The sequence below is a fragment of the Symphodus melops genome, assembly GCF_947650265.1.
Source record: "Symphodus melops genome assembly, chromosome: 12".
Taxonomy (NCBI): domain Eukaryota; kingdom Metazoa; phylum Chordata; class Actinopteri; order Labriformes; family Labridae; genus Symphodus; species Symphodus melops.
In genome coordinates this window covers 3,821,712-3,836,256 of record NC_136702.1, presented here as the reverse complement: position 1 = coordinate 3,836,256, position 14,545 = coordinate 3,821,712, and the positions used below count along the sequence as shown (strand labels likewise).

The 14,545-nt window shown below is 41.5% G+C and overlaps 1 protein-coding gene and 1 long non-coding RNA gene across 2 annotated transcripts; one reads left to right on the top strand and one right to left on the bottom strand.

The window, feature by feature from the left end:
• Positions 1-18: 18 nt before the first annotated feature.
• serpine3 (serpin peptidase inhibitor, clade E (nexin, plasminogen activator inhibitor type 1), member 3) lies at positions 19-6,790 on the bottom strand. Its single transcript, XM_079358155.1, has 9 exons — positions 6,697-6,790; positions 5,218-5,548; positions 3,239-3,466; positions 2,302-2,541; positions 1,638-1,836; positions 1,449-1,549; positions 1,255-1,341; positions 1,057-1,140; positions 19-247 (listed from the first exon to the last, which is right to left on the bottom strand). Exons 1-9 carry the CDS (start codon positions 6,757-6,759, stop codon positions 195-197), a joined length of 1,386 nt encoding a protein of 461 aa, XP_079214281.1. The 5' UTR covers positions 6,760-6,790; the 3' UTR covers positions 19-194.
• A 4,712-nt stretch (positions 6,791-11,502) lies between these two features.
• LOC306833233 lies at positions 11,503-13,336 on the top strand. Its single transcript, XR_013780322.1, has 3 exons — positions 11,503-11,577; positions 12,106-12,228; positions 13,004-13,336. It is a non-coding gene; the product is annotated as an uncharacterized lncRNA (long non-coding RNA).
• Positions 13,337-14,545: the final 1,209 nt, after the last annotated feature.

Below are 14,545 nucleotides of genomic sequence, written 5' to 3'. Positions count from 1 at the left end.
GGACCAAAACACCGCCAGTGTAAAAACATGTAATAAAATTTTATTTACAGACATGTACAAAAATAATGTCCCTCTTCCTGAAGTGTCCGCGGACCCTCCTGTTGGTCCACAATAAATACCAGTAGTGAAATCCAAGGTTTGGGGTAGGAGTGTGTGTGGGTGTGAGGAGTGTGTGTGCGTGTTTGTTTAAGGTCTTAGGATGCTTGGTCCATCGGGTTCATCACACGGCCCATAAACAAGATGGATCCTGAGATAACAAACGCAAGAATGTATCAGCAAAGAAACAATCTTTTGACTTTTTTGTTTACTTTTGAATAAGTTAACAAAATCAGAAGTGTTACTTTATTCTACCTGATGCTTAGTTTTTTATTTATTTCCAAGCTGTTGTATTCTTATTCAGCACATTTACAGAATGAAACCGCCAAAGTGACTGTGCATTTCTCTCAGGCTACCACTAGGGGTCGGCAATCAGACAAGTTCAATCTTACACTTGAGGGCCTTTAATCGCAACTTCTTCCAGACATTGTGTGTAGTGTTTTTATCTTTCTTTCTTTTTTTTTTAATGTTTTTTGCTTTTTGATTGGCTAAGGACAGCTGAAGCTTGACAGGAAATGTTGGGAGTTTAGAGGATTGCATGTAGCAAAGATTGAATTCGAACCCACGGCCGCCGCACCAAGGACTACATCCTCTGTACACGGGGTGCACGACATAACTGCTATCGGAGCTCCGTGTGCGTTTCATCATGAGCACATTGTTGCTTAATGTTGTGCTTGTACTGTATTTTGGATCGTTTTGTGAGATTTGTTTTACTGATGAAACTATTCAACATCTGGTGACTCATTTGTTTAGCTGCAGTCTGCATATAACCAACCATTTAAACATTTTAAAAAGTTCATTATGATAAATTCCACAACTCGAGCTCTTTCTATGAGCTGTCGAATGCTTTTAAATATCAAACCTCTGACTGTCTAATGGTTTGAAAAAATTAAAACATACAGCAAGACTTCAAGCAGAATGAAAAGAAAGCCACATCTATGAGTGTAGAGTGTCAAATACCTGTGTTAATCTGTCGTAATAGAAATAAAAATGGTCGATCCGCCTTGAAAACTGGAGCACGGGATCGTTTGAGTAGCACCATAGCTGCAAGGATTAAAGATACACATCTAAGTGACTTTGTTTACTGAGCCAAAAAGAATCCAATTAAAGTGACATTTGTAAATCTTTTATTTCATCATAATGCAAAGATTCTCTTACCTGTAGCAGCAGCTGCCTTTGTCCCGTCTTCTGTGACTTCTATCCTCACTTCATGAAAAGCATCGGACACATAAAGACTCTCCTCCACTGCAAGAAGGAACAAAGCTTTTAGCTAATGGCAGAGCTACAGTCACACGCAGCTGTGTCACACTTCTGTGTTTTGCTTTTTGTTCAGCGGTGGGCACAATCAATACCTGAGATTCCAGTGAAATCAGCTGCTGATGGATTGAAAGCGTCTCTGATGCCCATGGCGGGAAGCACTGACCTCAAGTTGAACTTGTTCTGCATTTTGAACCTTTGAGCACCAAAAAGAAAACGTTAAGCACCGACTCTTATAACGCTTGATCCTAACGATCTTCAGTAACAGGGCGCATGGTCTTAACCTGGGTAAGAAAATGTCCATCTTGGTTCTACGCAGGCCGGTGTACCATGAGGACAGGTGGCGAGCGGTGAGCTGGGACTCGATGGAGGACAGCGGCGTCTTCCTCTCGCTGGGCAGGATCACCTGCAGGCTCAGGGAACGGTCCAGGTATGGCAGCTCCAACACGGTGTAACGCTGATCCAACGCTGTCCTAAACTGACCTGAAGAGGAAGATGTCAAGTTCAGGTTCACTATTCTTCCACGGCTTTATTCATTCATTCAGCTACATGTGAAACCCAGCTTTGAAAATGATTTAAAAATGAGAAAAAAAAAAACATTTTGTGGAACTTTTTGCTTTCCTACCAATTTAATACAACAGTTTCAAGACATCAACATTAGCATTGTACTTGTGCGCATGCTAGCTTGTTCACATTAGCATTGCTAGCAGGGCTGCACCAGGTTTATGATGCTCAGATCAGCTCTTGTATCATTTTGTAAAATATCATACAGCCTTCATGCTGTAAAGCTAGAAGAGTCCTTTATTTAACGTAATAATTCTCACAACTAGATGCAGGACTTTTATCTTTGCACAAGATTAAAGGGTTTATTCCTGCACTTGTTTAGGTTTAAATGTAATATTTCACAAAAGCTTATGAAGGAATGAGTGAATGGATATTATTGCTTACCAAAGCTGACCTCTGTCGCCTGATACATCATGGGCACCTTGATGGCGGTCCCGTCACTCAGGATAAAGGGCAGGTTCTGTGTGTTTGTGAACAAGAACTGTTTCTGCCAGACGCCCCTGAACGTCACTTTGTTGACCAGCGCCATCTGCAGCCTGTGACCCCACCACAGAGTCTCCACCTGGGGCTCACCCGACCCCGACAGCTCCCCGCTGCTGCTTCCTGACTGGAGCAGCATCTCATCTGAGAGGCAATGAGGAGAGGGCAGAGTTTAATGTAAAGGGCACGTCGTCTGCTTCTCACCTCTTAAAAGTCAGCAGGCCCTGGACTAATGACTGATGTTGTTCTGATTCACTGAACACAAGAAAAACATGTTCTTAATAGAGACAACACAGGGGTCAATGAAGTTGTGAGAATAAACATTTAAAAAGGTCCACATGGTGCACATGCTCCTCAAAGGCTGGAAAATATTTCCCTCGTCACCTTATCCTGTTTATTAAAATATTACTAACAACAGTGTGCAACAGTTTCCAACAACTATTGATGCTAAAAAGAAAATCCCTCCAGCTGCATGGTGTTTGGCCTCAGTATGTAATTAAACTCTTTTTGCAATGTGGCAAATCTGAAATTGAAGGGGCCAAATTTACCAGTTGTTTTTAGGAATATTGCCTGCATTCATTCATGCCAACAGAACCTGGCAGTGTTCGGCTATTTGTGGAGAAACACAGTGAGGAGTGAGCATTTCAACCTTTGCATAATCTGAAAATAAGCCAAAAAAACAAAAAAAAACCAAGGAGCACAAAGAAGCTGAAACATCTCTGTAGAGCTTTGATGATTCAAATAACAAAATGTAAAATACAAAACCCCTTAATAAAGCATGCTCGTTTCATTCTTTTCCCATGATAAAAAATAGTTCCAAATGATTAAGCCCCTTGCCCACCGTGGTTGTGTCTCGCTCGCTCCGGCTGGCTGGGAGTGTTGTTGGGCTGGCTGAAGTTGGCTCGGACCACGCTGGTGTTGGCCCATGCTGCTGCGTGTTGTGTGAACTCTGTGAGGAGCTGGATGCCGCTCTGTATTAACAGTGTGCAGGTCTGCTGCAGCCACATCCCGTGGCTGGTGTTACTCTCATCAATGTGTGAGTGCATCAGGAAGTCTTGTACCTGGGCGTCTGCCGGAAAGAAAGGTGCAGAGGAGAGGTCAGAGGTGTTGGCATGGTATGAGCTCCAGACAGTTTCTGTGACAGGAGAGCTTCGGTTTAAACTTGAAGGACAAGATCAGCATTCACGCCACAGAGCTGCGGGCAACTTCGATGCATTCGCTTTAGAAGCAGTTGGTGTATCTCTCATCTGCCCTGACATCTGATCCTCAGCACAATCAGAACATATCACTCTAAACACTCTGTCGACTTGTAAAACTGTCTCTACAGCAGAGAAATCTTGAATTCGATTGAGATAACTCAACAGTCTCTGGTTGATTCCAACGGTAAATCGACTGAAACTGCAACAAATCCCTGCAGGACAAAACAAACAAACGTTGATTTGATTTAACTTTGCTTAAGTGGTTCGTTCAGCCTGGTGAACCCACAGGGAACAGGAAACTTTTCATTTTCAGAATTCTTTCCTGACTGCACTGAAGTCATTATGAGCAGGTAGAAGCAGCCAGTTAGAGCATCATCTTATGCATGAGTTTTTCCTTTTCATTCTTTTCTTTGCCACATTTCAAATATGGATTAAACTGATTTCATGGATGAATGTGTTTTCGTTTTATTTCTTTTTCTTTGTGGAAAGAGCTCGTATCATCGTCGATATTTAGCAGCTTTCTTGCCTCTCTTATCATTATTATCTTATTGTGAATGTTAAGGAATAAAGTGAAGAGCAGCCATAATGTAAAAACGTATTAGCAGGGGAGCAGTCGTGTAGTGTGGTTAGTGCTCCAGCCCCGTGTACAGAGGCTGTGGACGCTTCAGGCAGATGGGCCCCAGTTCAAATCTAACCCGTGGCTCCGATCCCACTCTCTCTTTCCCTGATCAAAGGCATATGAAGCCACAAATATCCCTTTAAAAATCATTCAGTAGCAGAATGAGGATCAGGATCATGGGCTCACAGTGACATCTCTACTGACAGATGACGTCTTTTTGATTCAGTGGTTCTGAAGTCAACAACACACCGACCCGCATTAGGTTTTTTGTTGTTCGAGTGGAAGCAACGAGCCACGACACTGAAAGAGAAAATGTGTGCTAGCTACGGTGATTATTGCTTATTAGATTACCATTAATGAATGAATTCTGGTGGTGAGTTGTCAGATCTGATAATGTTCTGCTTATTACTGTTTACAGTAAATGAGTTTTTAATTTGATTATTGGATTTTAAAAAAAAAGGATCAGTCGTTAACTTGACTTTGGAGAATCTTCCTGGCGTAAAAACATTTGATGTTTCATTTGAATGCAGCTTCACGCAATATTTAAATTCAGCTCAGCTACTTTAAAACGTATTTAAAGACTTTCTTCTGGAGCTGATGGAAATAGTTTCAGGAGAAAGCTCTTATATATGAAATTAGACTTTAAAGTAAACATCCTCCCCTGTTGACTCGCAGATTGAAGATAACATTATGAAACAAACAGCGGCTCTCTCTCTCTCTCTCTCTCTCTCTCTCTCTCTCTCATTTAGTTTGAAATGAAACACAGTGACCTGTCGACCCGCAGGCCGAGCTGCAGGAGTGGTTAATGAGATTAGAGTTGGTGTGGAGGCAGGTATTATGGCTCCAGACACCACTGTGCTCTGCAGGGCCCGAAGCAGCTGGAGCACTGCTCCACACCACCTGGTACCAACCGCACTGAGGGCCACCAGCATCACCTCACAGCACGACGAGCAGCCAATGCTGAATACAATGAATACATCGAAACTTTGGGAGGAATCCTACCGTTCACATTGTATCCCAGTGTTCCCTCGAGCTGAGCCAGTGTGTTGCCCCTGGCACCGAACTGCAGCAGCCCCAGGGACAAAGAGACGCTCACTGGCGACACGATGAGGTTGGAGCTGTTCTCGGTTTCGGTGAGCGTGTGGTAGAGGCTGACGGCGAACCTGGTGTGCAGATCTCCCATGCTGTCCTGCAGGCTGCCGTCACACTGGCTCCTCTCAACCAACCAGAAGCAAATGAAGAGTGAAGCCACCGGCAGGCGACACATGACCTCAGAGCTGCAGGAGGGGAAATGTGTTCTCAGGGTGCAACAGGTTGCCCAAAAAACTAAATCCTGTAAGCCCAAGGGAAAGAAAGGGAATTGACTGAGGTCAGTGAGGTCAGCGAACAGGAAACTATTCACTTTCAGAGGATTCTGAACCAGAAAGGAGAAAATATGAACATTTTCAAAGACAAACTGTTTTATCTGATGTGATGGCACAAATACTGGAATTGTTTTTAACCATCCTCTGCATGAAATCATATGTGGCCTTCGTGTGTTTTTGCTCTCCTTGCACTCAACAGGAATACGGCTTGATGTTATGTCATTTAAAAAAATCCAGATGAGCTGAGCATGAATTTGTCAAAGGTAAATCAAAGTTAAGACGACATGTTTTTAACTCTGTCGTTTTATGAATTCTATCTGCGTTTTAAAAAAATCAACATGCACTGTTGATGTGAAGACCTCGTTAAATATGAATGAGCAACAAAAAGCAAACAGCTGCAGCAATTATGTCCACACAAAAAACACCTGACAGCAGTGAAATTAAAAAAAAAAGTCAAATATTCGGAGCAGTCAAAGCGCACTGATGATAAGTGCTGTAGTTTAACACGACTGTGGAGCTTATTGATGAGGCATATATTATAATGTTTGCAGAAACACAAGTCTACAGACACCTCACAGCAACAGAGATGGAAGAAACACCTGCTCCAGTGCTTTTACAAAGTATTGGGTATACTTTGACTTTTGGTCTGTGCTGAACCTTAAGGTTCACTGTTTCACATCAGTTATACTGCACTGACTGAAGAGAACATAAAGCAGATGAACATAAAGTCACTTTGTTTAAGAGAAACGTGAACATGTTGCTGCAACTTACATGTCAATTCATGACCCAATACTAAAACTTTAAGATACTTGTAATAGATGTCATAGAACGATGGTAGACTCATTTGATATTAAGCATGATGTTTTGCATAATTAGCACTTTTACCTTGGACTTGAAATGGTCAAAGGGTACTGATGCTACTTTACATAATATATTTAATTTGCACTTAAAGTTTAAAAGAGTGCACAGTTCACTTCAAATACAGTCTTAGATTGTTGCAACTTTCACTCAAGTAAAGGATCCATTTCTTACTTATAATATTATAAGTGCTACAGCCTCTCAGGTACATCTTACAGCCTAATGATCCTATTAGAAACAGGTGTAGCTGTAGTCTTACCTGCAGACAGGTGAGGTAGTATCCGTCTAACTCCAGCTGTTTTCTCAGTGTGGCTCCAAACATTCAGCCTCTGCAGGGGAGCTGTGTCCTGTGTGTCCCCAGTCCTCTGCTGTCCCCGGGTATAGCCTCTGCTCTGGTGCTCCGGTCCTCCGTTCGTCCTGACCTGAAGCAGTCTGTAGTCATAAGACCGTGTTTAAAGGGGAACGCTCCGCGCCGTGTTTGTGGTCTCCGTCGGCGATGTCCGTACCACTCGTCCAGGATTCCTGCCTCTCCGGGGCTATAAGGAGCCAGGCAGAGGGAGGCATGTCTCTGAGCAGCAAATCCCAAACCGGGCAGAGGGAGGGAAAAAACAACAACACGTCACTCATGGAGCCTGTGCACGTTCTCTGGAAATATTCAAGATGAGAACTTAATAATAAACGGAAAAAAAATAAAAAGTTATTCGGGCTTCTTTTGAAAGTCTTCTTTTAAAAGAATAATGAGTGTCTCATACATCAGAAAGAGCTTTCTGGTCAAAAATATGCTCACACATACAAGGAGTCTGACTTTGATGTAATGTGCTCTACATAATGTAGGCCTACAACATTAAAATATTACATAATAAAAAAAACTACAATTTAACAAGAAACTAGTTTGTACCAGTCTACTTAAAATATGTAATCAGCAGCATCATGCTACCATGCTACTCTTCCATACTTTAAATAGTATTTACTATTACTACATATTGATAAAAATAAAAACAATTTGAATACTAAAGTTTGAGAACAATCCAGTCCAAAAACGAACTGAGGGGGCACCACCCTTTCATGACGCCTCTGTATGTAATCATATAATAGATTTACATTTACACTGTTTATTCATTTTTTACTTAATGGCAGGGCAAATTTAATTAAGATTAAGTAGGTGAAAAGTGCATAAATATTCCTATTTGCATTCACAGTGGGTGTTCTTGTACAGTGATGGTTCTGACACTGTGACACCATGTGTTAACAGCTCGGGGAGAAACTGTTCTTGTGTCTAGTTGTTTTGGCGTACAACGATCTGTACCACATACCTGAGGGGAGGAGTTTGATTCAATTAAACAAGGAGTCAAAATTCAGACTTAGGCTAATTGTCCCTGAGTGTTTTCCTCCATCGAAGCTTGACCTTTAACCTTTGTACTAACATGACTTTTAATATAAATTTTGTGGACACTATTACTAATGAAATGTGAGTCAGCCATTTGGACATCCTTGCTTAATTTCCATTACATATTGAGCAGTGATTCCGTAAAGATTTCTTCAATAAATGGCCAATTTCTTCAGGGTACAAAATGTGATAAAGAGCGCTCTCTCTTCTTTGTGCCCTTCCTTTTGAGAAGATGTAATAAGTGCCATCTTAGGTGTTTTTCAGTGATGAAGATATTACAAAGAGGTGCTTTGAGTAGAGAAAACTAGTGCCCCGATATTGGTGATATAATCAAAGTGCAACATGGGATGATGTTTGTAAAAGAAAAGCTGGATAGAAGTCCTTCTGTGTTCCAGTATAGAAAAAAACGTAGTCAAGAGGAAGTGATTGTTTAAGGTGACATGGTTTGTTACAACTGCACCATCACTTTTAGGTATTCTGTTTTCTCTTTTTGTTTCAGTAGAAAAAACGCTCGACTCCTATTAGATGGAGCAACAAATAAACAGATTATAATGGTTCTTTTCATGCACATGCAGACTAACATATCTGCTCTGTTTACACAAGTCGTTTGGCCTTTTGTTTGCGATGATCAAAAGACATTTCTGCTCTGAGCGTCAATGCTGCGTCAGCGTTTCTAATTGGCATCTCTGTGGAATCTGGACGAACTCATCATGGACGTATTGCTGCTCCTGCATGTGGAGAGAAATAACATCTCAGACATCAGGAAGCCTTTTCTTTATTCAGTGCTGCAAAGGTATGAAGAGTGGTTTTATTTTCTTCACTGAGAGAAAAAGCCATCCTAACAGGCTGACATTTTTCAGAGCTGATGATGTTTATCATCTTGTTTTATTGTGAACATACTAATATTCAATTATGAGTATGACGCAAATTACAGCTGAGGAAGGGTCATTAGATTAACAGATCACTTTTATTCACCAAAGTCCTGTCAGTTCAGACTCATGTGTGACTTATTTGACAATGTATCCAATAGAAAGTGTTGGAATTTCAATAAAAAAACATAAAAGTTGATCTCGTGTTGGCACCATATAGACTGTTTAAACATGGGCGAAGTCTCAGTGACGTCACCCACTCGTTGCATGAGGAGACTTCTGAAGCCCATCGATCGGCATATTTGAAATGCTGTCTCGACCTAACTTTTGGTCAATCAATCACCAGTCAAAGAGGAGTTGAGGAAACCTGAAAAAAAGCTAAACCACTCGTCTGTCAGTCAGGTGAGCCATGCATACTTTAGAAAGGCCTCTGGGACCAGGGGCGTGTTCAGAGGGGGGGCTTGGGCCCACCTTGTAATGGATTGATCACCTCAAAATCACAATCTATAAACGGCTATTGGCCGCATAAAAACAGAGGGAGGGCCACACAGTTCAGCTCCCAATGCCAATTTAATAAAGACAGGGCAACATTTAGATGTACAAGATCTACCTCAGGCCATTAAAAGAGGCGGGGCTTAAGTAAATATCATCTTTTCAGGCTGTGTTGCAACGGGCTTCTTTTTTCTCTTTTGTTTGTACTTTAAGTTGTAAATCGGACTCATTTTTACAATCACGTAAATCGCCCCCTGCTGGACTTTACAAATAATGCAGGTTTTCGCTCTGTCCGCTTTACTAATAAATTGTTTACTATATCAGTTACTTATCCCTTGTAAGCCTTTACCGTGCATTTTTCATTGTTTCATGGACTGTTAATCACACACACACACTCATCAGTCTATATGTAAAGTCAATGAAATGATTGATGTTTATCTTTAATGATTGTATGCCCAGTGTTTCACCTTAAATCCATCTGCACTGGACCACGCTGCCCTCAACTGTCCCTCTTAATTGGGGACATGAAAGACAGCAAAATAAACTGCGTGCATTTTTTCCCATGAAGAAGAGAACATGATTGGTAGCCATCAGGTATTTGGCTGCTTTGTCTGACGGGGGATTCCGGCCATTACTGGGCTTGACTCATTAGCGAAGCCACGGCTTGGCTTCATTAAACGCACTCGCCACATTCTTTAAAAGGAATTTGGATTTTTAAGGCCCGGGACGGAGGAGATGGATGAGATGTCACGGTAACTGACCAAAGACAATTGTTTTGAAAAGATGCCACCACAAACAGCTTTCATCTTGGCGGTTGTGAGTCCTTTTGAAGGAACGCCACGTTTGATGTTCATATTTTAGAAGTAGAATAATGATTTGTGCTCCCTGTTTGTGATCTCTGGACCGACTTGCTTAACAAGTTGCCGCTGTTGTTGTGAGGGTCAGGATGAAGGACAAACTTACTCAACAGTGTCACTCTGTAGTGTGGCGCAATGCTGTGGAGGCCAGGGCGCGACAGAACCTGCTAACGATAGGCATCCCTCACGTCTCTGTGCAGGTAATTCTGTGTTGCGTTACAGTATCCTAACACAGCCAGTCCTGCCTGTGAGCTGCCAGCTCGCCCCACAGTTTGGACAGCTGCCACTTAATAAGAGCCAGGCCAAGCTGAAGTAGCAACCTGGCAGGACGACCTCTCTGTCCAAGCTCCTGTAGTTCATGACAGATCTGTTCTGACTAGGGGAGGTATAAAATGTCAATACAGCAATATATCTTAGTCAGGACTTGTGTGATACAGTTATTAAATCAGTGGTGCTGAAATAGGAAAAAAACAATTCTCCAGTTAATTCGACTTATAATAAACAATGAAAATGTGTTTTTGTTGTTGGTACACATGCATGACCTTCACTGAGCAGTATTCATTTTAGTTTCTTTGAATCTGAATGAATCTCCAGGATATTGAGTATTATCTGTGCCCTCACAGCTGGTTTGAAAGTATTATCATTGACAATGTAGTGAGGTTGAAACTAGAAACCTCCAAAGCAAAAACACAAAGACTGGACTCTTTTAAAATGATAAAGACCCTGACGACTTTGACGAACACTGAAAATCATTTGTTCCTCTCATGTAGGGATTTATATTTAAAGGTTAAAGGTTAACCAGCATTCTCCGCACTATTTGTTTTAAATACGTTTTTTTCCTTTACTGAAGTTGCACCTCAGCGGTAAAATGTCCTTAAGTGACACAAACACGTCCGGGTTCACCGGTTCATGTGTTGTCAGTTGTTGTTTCCAGGAGCTTATCGTGACTTTGTGAGAGTTTTTCATTCTCTTAACAAAATATCCTCATTGATGAGTGTCTGTGTGACTCTGCGACGCCTCCACCTTTCTCCACACAGCGACAACTTAATCCCTCACTAACGGAGACTGTCCCCAGGCTCTCCATTCAGACCCCAGTCCCCTCTCCCAACACCTGACCTTTGACATCGTGGGGAAAGTGACAATGAATAGAGGAGGAGGAGGTTGGAGGAAGGACGGACGGGGGGGCGGGGTTACAGAGTCCAATAGCAACAAATCCAAGGAACTCTCCATGTTTAGCTACAGCTGAAGAGGCAGACGTTTAGGCAAGGGACAAAAAAGGAGCAAAGTACAAAGAACTCAGATGAAACAAGAGCAAAAATCTTCATCGTATTCAATATGATATTAAAAATAGTAAAGGTTATTTGTTTAAAATTGACTGACTGTAATAACTGAGGTGATAGGGAAGGGGTTGAAAAGTCAAATGTGATCTCTCCTGACTGAAAGAGTATGAACCTCCAACCAGGTTGTTAAATTCAAACACCTTCACAATGCAAGGTGTCTTCAAGATCCACCTGTGCTTCTATACGCGTCAACAGGTAGGTGTAGCTTTTTCCTTTGTTCACTTAGTAATGTATGCTATTTTAAATGTTATGAGGTACAGTTATTCCACCAAAAATGTACGTAAGAAAAAGTGAATGCATTTTTTTTTTAGCAATAATAAAAAAGTACAAAAAAAGATTCTCAATTACAGCAACGTGAGTGAAATATGATTTGTTAATGTCCACTCCTGTGTAAGCGTTGCCATGAGTAACATGTCATGGGGCTGTTAGAAAGCTGTTATGACGGTTAATATTATTAGTATTAAAAGAAAAGACAAGGAATAAGACTGAGCCAGCAAGCAAGAAGAAATCTGTTAATAAAAAAAAAAAGAGAACAACAAATAAAGAGGAAACATAAAGAATCGATAAATCCAACAGATGAACAGCTTGTATGAGCCTCAGGAGTCGAAGTGAATGCTGGAGTGGTGTCAGAGTTCAGTTCTGAGCGCAGATGCACTGAGGAGTTGCTGACCTGAGATTGACTGACTCTTTCTGTTTCACGTCCGTTGCCCTACTTCCCTGCAGGCTGCTGGGCCTTCGGGCGGTGCAGGCGGGGAGGATTAGAGGGGATGCTGGTGTGCAGGGCCGGGCCAGGCTGCAACAACGCCAGCAGCGCTCAGAGCCGGTGTCGCCAGAGAGATCTGCCAGGTACGCCATGGAGGATTAGAGCCAGTAGTGCTGGCACTGGGAGAGGGGGCGACGTGAGGAGACACGTCCCACCGAGCCCTCATCTCTCCCTGGAGCTCTGCGTGGCTCTGAGGAGGCATGGGAAATATGCTGCTGGGTTGTGTTGAGTATAAGAAAGTGGATGTTGGTGTGTCAGTCAGCTGATGAACACATGGAGAAAAAACTTGAGAATGTTACACATGCAAAAAACAAACAAGGCAGGAGCAGTATCAGATCATGGGTGTGTGCTGTCACTTAGACTTTCTAGGTTTGTAAGTAGATATAGGAACAGTTTTCAACCTCTATAGCGCCATCTGCTGAAACATCCTGCAGAAGTAAAATGCTTCCTTTCATAAAGCTTCAGCTCAGGCCTGTGAAGATGCAGAGTTATGCGGGCTCACTTATTTACTGATGTGAAGGCAGTATACTTAAGGATATAAAGAGACAATAGAAATACTCATTCTGTCATGTTTCAACATTCAAATCAAGTCCCACTAAACTTCTTCACTTATCAGACAAATGGCCTAACTGATGACTAATTTTTAACTTGACACATGAACAAAAAGTGAAAGTAAAAAATGTTAATTTACATTATTAAGGCTGCTGGACCTTTCCTTGCCTTTTCTCCCGAGTACATCAGTCTGTAAAAGTGCTCAGTTCTGAACCAAAAATATTCATAAAACTTTTTAAAACTTTTGTTCAAAACATGCCAAACTTGACCACAGCTCTCTACATCTCATCTTGATTTGTTTTCCAGACTTCTCCTTGTGTTACCTCTGCACTGTGGGAACGATAAATAAATTCCCCTTTCAGTGCGTTGATTGGTTGTCGATGATGTCACCTCTTCAGGGCTGCGGGTAGACTTCGCCATGGCGACCGCTGTGGTCCACTGTTATTGGATTGCACAGAGACCTCACAAGGAGGCTCATACCTGGTGAAGAGTTGGGTGACTTCACGGGCTGAGCCTCTAAACATCCTGAAAAACTTCACTGCGGGACGACTTGAGAGTCTTCAGTTTTTACTAAATGTATATTTAATAAAACACAGCTATTACAGCATAATAAAATCACCGTGCTGTAATGCTTGATTCAAATAAGACCTTCATGCAGCTTTCTTTGCTATACAAGATTAAATAGTCTTGTTTGATATTTTCTGAACATCTGTTAAAGCTTTACACTTATTTGAGGATCACCTTAGATTATTACTCTTCATCTCTTTTGAACTTTTTACAGATTATATTTCTCTTTGACTTACAGCAAACTTCTCTAACTTATTCTACTGCAAGTAAAAGACCTTTTTGCTGAGTCCAAACACTATGAGGTACCATGAGTTCACATTGTTTTTGTTAGAATAAGTACCAGACATTTGCCCTCCATTCCAGCAGGGGGCAGCGTAGTTATGTTCGTGACCCTCCTAAAATCACATCTGTGAACTCTGTTGACACGTTTAGACGGCAGGAGAAGCCACAACAGCAGACTCCAAAAACACAGTTTTAAGGTCGGGTCATTCACAAAGGTCAACAATAAGCAAGGGACGGAGAACTCTGAAGACCACGTGACCTTTGACCTCAGAGCTTGAGGGCCCCATTTTTACAAGCTTCAATATACTTTGAATAAGTCCATTATGAATACTTACAGTTTAATAAAATGACAAATATATCAATTTCAACAAAGTTAATTATTTAAACATTTTAACCAAAATTACAAAACGTAATGTTTCATTTAATGAATCAACACAGAGACATGTTTCACGTTTACAGCAAAGTCAAAGTCTCAGCTCAGAGTCCGCCATGTTGAAACTCAAACTCGAAGTTTAGCTGCTGAAGCTGCAGAGAGGTGTCAGCTAACCAGTATCATCCATTGTTCTTGTTTCTTTCTTTACAAGCCGTCTTTGATTCTGTATTTACAGCCGGTGTTCTGCACGCACAAATAAACGAGCTCTTTTGAACATCGCTGTGATGAAAGTAAGAGAAGAGAGACGAGTTGTCTCAGACTCGAACCTGCAATCGATGATTGTTTACATGTTGGAGCGACTCGCTGTGAACTCAAACGATATTCAAACAAAATAAATAAATGTGTTACATGCTCCCGTTTAAGCTTAAACTAAAAGAGTGGATAAAAAAAACACAATTATAAACAAAATAAATATGAAATATAAAAATGTCACAATGCTGGGCAGCAACCAACAAGATCTATTTTCATCGTAGATCAACTCATCAATAATTACCCACAGATACAGGTTAGCTTCATTAAATGTATAAAAAGGCTCAGTGCCTCTCCAGAGGGCGTCCTCATGCATG